Source organism: Crocuta crocuta, unplaced genomic scaffold (assembly GCF_008692635.1).
Source record: "Crocuta crocuta isolate KB4526 unplaced genomic scaffold, BGI_CrCroc_1.0 scaffold50, whole genome shotgun sequence".
Taxonomy (NCBI): domain Eukaryota; kingdom Metazoa; phylum Chordata; class Mammalia; order Carnivora; family Hyaenidae; genus Crocuta; species Crocuta crocuta.
In genome coordinates this window covers 2,396,124-2,402,202 of record NW_027527428.1, presented here as the reverse complement: position 1 = coordinate 2,402,202, position 6,079 = coordinate 2,396,124, and the positions used below count along the sequence as shown (strand labels likewise).

The following is a 6,079-nucleotide window of genomic DNA, read 5'->3' as shown; positions in this document are numbered from 1 at the left end:
ACAACTCAGAGCCTGGAGCCTGCTTCAGATTCTGTGTCTCCCTCTCTCTCTTTCTACCCTCCCCCACTCACACTCTTTGTGTGTGTTTCTGTTATGAATAAACAAACATTAAAAATTTTTTTAAATATTAATGTTTGTTATTTTCGAGAGACAGAGACAGAGCGCAAGCAGGGGAGGAGAAGAGAGAGGGAAACAAGGTACTAAACAGCCACGCATTTCCTCCTCTTTCTCTCTGGACAGGCTCTTTCTGTATGCACCATTTGGGACACTCCCTCTCAGAGCTGTGACGCCCAAGCCACACGCAGAAGTCCAATGTTGGTGTGACCATCTTCGCCCACCCACTGAGCCCAGCCTGTGTGTTCTCCCAGCCCAGGCGCCAGATGTAGAAGTGAAGAAACCTCTAGATGACTCCGGGTCCCAGCTGTTCCGAGTGAACCCTCCCCTACGTCTGCTGGTCTCCCCAGCTGAGACCACAGGTACCGTGGAGCAGATGCAAGCCACCCCAGCTGGGTCCCATCTGAATTACTGAGCACAGAATTGACAATAAAACGGTGTTTGTTTTACACCAAGTTTGGTAGGAGGTCGTTACACAGCCAACCCACATCCGATTGACAAGCAAGTGCCAAGATTCCACCTTGAGACTTCACCTGCCTCCTTCCTCTCCATTCCACCTGTGACTGCCCAGGCTCAGCCCTGGTCCTCTCTTACCCCCAAGCTGCTGGATTCCCAGTGTTGAGTCACTTTATCTTTCCTGCAGCAGACAGAATGACTTTGCCAAGACATAATGACATCCGATGACATTTCCCCCCTGCTTCAGAGGCTCCTCAGTGCTCAGAGAGTGAGATAAAAGCTGTTGGACAGGATATGAAGCCCTTTATGGTCCAGTCCTGGCCTGCCTTCCCAGTTTTATCTCTTATCAGTCTTTTTTTTTTAATTTTTTTTTTATTTCTAGGAGAGAGAGAGACAGCGTGAACAGGGGAGAGTCAGGGAGAGAGGGAGACACAGACTCTGAAACAGGCCCCAGGCTCTGAGCTGGCAGTCAGCACAGAGCCCGACGCGGGGCTCAAACCCACGAACCACGAGATCATGACCTAAGCGAAAGTCAGATGCTTAACCGACTAAGCCACCCAGGCGCCCCTCTCTTATCACTCTAAATTTCATCCCAACCAGGTCTTCCTGGGCTCTGGGCAAACCAGGCTCTCTGAACCTTTGGGCTTTCCTTCCCATTGTTCCTCCCACCTGGATGTGGGAAATGTTCCATTTGCCCATTCCCCGCTCTTTCCATCTTCCCTATCTGCTCCATGGCCCGAGGCTGAAGCTTCTGCAGGCTGCATCAATGGCCTCCTTTGTTCTCTTGCTGTCCATGGGTCCATTGATGGGAAGTGCCGGCAGGAAATCAGAGGGCAGAACAGTGAAGGTAGGGTATCCATCCCATGGCTCCCTGCCTTCCAGACCCTGTGAGGTCACTATTTCTGATGGCTCTCTCTTACAACGGGGCTCTCTTCCTCTGGATTCTGGTAACCGTTCCTCCATTCCTCCACTGCCAGGGTCCTGAACAGACTCCACTCCAGACCCCAAGGCTGTCTATGGCCTGTATGGTTGCCCTATCTTGGCAGTAGGAACTTGCCTTTGTAGCTCAGGCCCTAACACCTTGCAAAGTATGCAGCCCTTAGCAGGTACGGAGTTAATGCTTGTTCCATGACTGATGGTTGAACTTAGAAAAAAGGGCTCATGGGAGCCACAGACAGGGACTCTTCCTTTATGCTGGGCATAAAAGGAGGGACATGGGATAGTTTCCACATAGGAAATCATAGCTAAGAGCCTACTAGAGAATCATCAAGTTAATGTTTATTTATTTATTTGAGAGAGAGACACACACAGAGAATGTGAGCGAGGGAGGGGCAGAGAGAGAGGGAGACACAGAATCTGAAGCAGGCTCCAGGCTCTGAGCTGTCAGCACAGAGCCCGACACGGGGCTTGAACCCACAAACCGTGAGATCATGGCCTGAGCCGAAGTCAGCTGCTTAACTGACTGAGCCACGCGGACGCCCCAACTAATTCCTTTAAACTTTTAAAAGCTCTGTTTGACTGCTATTTTTCCTGTACTAATCTAGTGTTTTTTTCCTTAAAGATTTTGACTATATAAGTGTTCAAGCACACACACAAAAGTAGAGAGAACGGTACAGTGAATCTTCACATATTCCACAGATTCAACAGTGACCAGGCCTCTGCCACATTTGCCTCATCTTGCCTGTGTGTTCTCTGTCTTGTTTTCTTTGCTACAGTATTTCAGAGCAAACCCTGGTCATTATGCCATCTTGTCTCTCTCGCTTCAGTATGCACTAAACAATACCAATGGCAGTTAAGAAAGCAACCACTGGGGGCTGTCTGGGTGGCTCAGTTGGTTAAGCGCCCAACTCTTGGTTTCAGCTTAAGTCATGATCTTGTGGTTCATGAATTCGAGCCCCGAGTCCAGCTCTGTGTTAATCAGTACAGAGCCTGCTTGGAATCCTCCTCTCTCTCTCTCTCTCTCAAAATAAATAAACAAACATAAGCAAAAAGCAATCACTGGTGGGATTAGGGAGGGTGTTAAGTTTAACCTGGAGACAGTAAACACGTGGTGGGGATAAATGGATATTTTTTCACCTAGATGTATTAGCGATCATATTCCTCAAGATAATATTATTATTTTTTCCATTCTATGGGGTCAAGAGTGCCCAGGGACCTTATAAGATTTCCTGGAGATGAACACCAAGATTTCCTGAGGAGCAGAATGCCCAGTGAATGGGAGTCCTCCTGAGGTTGGAGGAAGATTAATAGATTTATTTAAATCCATCCCATGAAAGTTGATGGAAAGAGCAAGGTCGACGGATGTCAAGTAATATTTTGGTGCCACTGGGAGTTCCTGGTTGCCAATCCATGAAATGGCTCTGGGTGATGGGCAAAACCAAAAGGCTCACAATTAGTCCCCTGGAATGGCCGGTTAGCACCTGCTCTTGTTTTTTTTTGTTTGTTTGTTTTGTTTTGTTTTTTAAGTCAAATTTATTGAGGTTTAGTTTACATACCATAAAATTTATCCCTCTTAGAGTGTATATGAACTTCGACAAACATATGCAGTCATTGAATTACCACCATGATCATAGCATAGAATGTTTTCATCACCCCCAAAAGTTTTCTCATGCCTTTTCTTCTTTTTTTTTTTTAATGTTTATTTTAGAGAGAGGGAGAGACAGAGTGTGAGCAGGGGAGGGAAAGAGTGAGAGGGAGTCACAGAATCCCAAGCAGGCTCCAGGTTCTGAACCTGATGCGGGGCTTGAACTCACAAACCAGAAGATCATGATCTGAGCTGACACTCAACTGACTGAGCCACCCAGGCACCCCTCCTCATACCTTTTCATAGTCCATCTCCCAGCCTACTCCCAGCCCAAGGCAACAATCCCTTCATTGTTTTCTGTCCCAATGTTTTGTCTTTTTCCAGAATATCATATAAATGATATAATACAGTACGCTGCCTTCTGTGTCTGGCACAGTACTTTTGAGATTCATTCACATTGTTGCTGCCTGGATCAGTAGTTTGTTCCTTTTCACTGCTAAATACTAGTCCTATTGTGCCAGTGAACCCCAATCTGTTTATCCACCAGATGATGGACATTTGGGTAGTTTCCACTCTTTGGTGATTATAAATGAAATTGCTATAAGCATCACACAGGCTTTTTGTATGGATATATATCTTCATTTTTCCTGGGTAAATACCACAAGTGGGACTACTGAGTCATGTGGTAACTGTATAATTTAACTTTATAAGAAAATATAAATGCTCTCCATCCTCAGCAGTATTTGCTATTTTTTTTAACCCATTCTTATAGGTAGATCTAATAATTATTATATTATGGTTTAAATTTGCATTTCCTTGATGACTAAGATTCCAAAAATTTTTTTAATGTTTATTTATTTTTGAGAGAGAGAGCATGAGGGTGACAGAGGATTCGAAGTGGACTCCACGCTGACAGCAGTGAGCCCAGTGGGGTGCTTGACCTCACAAACAGTGAGATCATGATGACCTGAGCTCAAGTTGGATGCTCAACCAACTGAACCACCCAGGCTCTCCAAGAGCCTGAAAAAAATTTTAATATTTTATTTTTGAGAGAGAGAAACAGAGTGCGAGAGGGGAAGGGGCAGAGGGAGACACAGAATCAAGCAGGCTCCAGGCTCTGAGCTGTTAGCACAGAGCCCAATGCAGGGCTCAAACTCCTCAATCGTGAGGTCACGACCTGAGCCAAAGTTGGATGCTCAACTATCTGAGCCACCCAGGCACCCCAAGATACTGAATTTTTAATGTCACTGTGGCCTGGACTGAGGTTAGGTGATTTGTAGAGTAGATTGGATTTTAATTTTTTCTTAATGCCAAATAAAGACAAATGAATAATTTGTTATCTTGGAGGGATTAGAAAAGCCGTGGAGCCTGCCCAGAATGTCATCCAGGGCAGAAAAACCCACCTCTGGAGCAAGGACAGAGCTATCCTTCAGAGTCTGCTCATTTGGTGAGAGGGCAGCATCCCTGTCCCCCTCCTCTCTGCCTCCATGCCTGTCCTATCCTGTCTTTGTACAATCCTTTCACTGGATAGATGGTGCCCCTGTCATTTTTCGCCTGTGGAATTCCTATTTAAGCTAAATGCCACCTTCCTTTGAAGCGTCTTCGGATTTCCAGAAGCTTCCAGAAACAGCATACAAGATAATATGGAAAAAGTGCTGCCTCTTTTGGTGTCAGAGCTGGAATCGTTGTTTTGGTTTTGTTCTTTAGTGGTTGTGTGAGTTGCCATTACTCTGGGCAAGTAATGTAATTGTTTTGAACTTCAGTTTCCTCTACTGTAAAATGGGGATAATACTTTTCTCAGAGGTAGGTTTTTCTTGTGTTAGAGATATTGTCATTATTATGACATCATTGAACAGTGTTCATTGTCATTAATAATAGTACCAATTTGGGGCTCCTGGGTGGCTCAGTCGGTTGGGCGTCAGACTTCAGCTCAGGTCATGATCTCATGGTCTGTGGGTTCGAGCCCCACGTCGGGCTCTGCGCTGACAGCTCAGAGCCTGGAGCCTGCTTCCGATTCTGTGTCTCCCTCTCTCTCTCTCTGACCCTCCCCTGTTCATGCTGTCTCTCTCTCTCTCTCAGAAATAACTAAAAAACATTAAAAATATATTATCAATTTTCCTCTATCAAAGGCTCACTCAGCTGAACCATGTTTACTTCTTTCCTTGTTTCTTTCCCAAGCCAATTGCTCATAAAGGGCAGGCCCTGTGACTTGAGCTCTCTATGTCGGGTCCTTGACACAGTGTTAGTAAGTAACAGTCCTGCAACATATTTTGTTGAAAAATTCGCAGGGCAGGCAGGTGGCCAGAAAGCAGTTGAGGGAACTGGGGGTCCCTCCCACTCTCATCAGGCCCAGGAATGCCTTTCCTGGAGCCTGAGGCTTGTGGCTGGAAAAACAGCCGGGCTGTCTGGTGATGTGGGTTTGACAGATCAAATAAAAGGGAACCAAGAAAGCAAATCCTGAGGGGAAAAAAAGGGGGGTGGGTGGAGCGGGGAGAATCAGGCCTGACAAGGAAGAAACTCGAGGGAGAGGGCTGCCTGGGAAAGTATGCGCCCAGAGTTGCTTGGGGACCAATGGTGAGGAGAGGGGCAGGGGACGGGGGCGGGGAGGGTTGCGGGCCCCGGCGGCCGAGCGGAAACGCGAGAGATGGAACACGGACAGCGCTCCGAAGCAGAAGGGAGGGCGCGGAGGTCCGGGGTCCGGGGAGGCGGGGCGCCTGGAGCGTGGCAGCAGTGGGTCCCAGGAGAAGACTCCAGGCGCCTGGAGTGGGCGGTGCGGGGCGCGGCAGGTGCGGGGGCGGAGCCACGNGAATTTCCGAAAGGCGGTGATCCAGCTCACCACCAAGACGCAGGTGCGACCGGGGCCCCGGCCTCTCCACCCACCTGCCGGGCTGGGGGCTGGGCAGGGCCGGGGGTGCTGCGCGAACTTGGCTTGTCAGGAGATGGGGGACCGGCTGGCCTGCAGGGAGAAGCTGAAGCCAGGGCTGG

The 6,079-nt window shown here is 47.9% G+C and overlaps 1 protein-coding gene across 1 annotated transcript in view; it reads left to right on the top strand.

Moving 5' to 3' along the window:
- Positions 1 to 5,639: 5,639 nt before the first annotated feature.
- The window catches only part of HID1 (HID1 domain containing), a 17,650-nt gene continuing 17,210 nt past the window's right edge, over positions 5,640 to 6,079 (top strand). Inside the window, exons 1-2 of the mRNA XM_077756102.1 lie at positions 5,640 to 5,668; positions 5,823 to 5,943. Of these exons, the coding sequence (XP_077612228.1) occupies positions 5,640 to 5,668; positions 5,823 to 5,943 (150 nt within the window). The remainder of the gene's footprint in view (positions 5,669 to 5,822; positions 5,944 to 6,079) is intronic.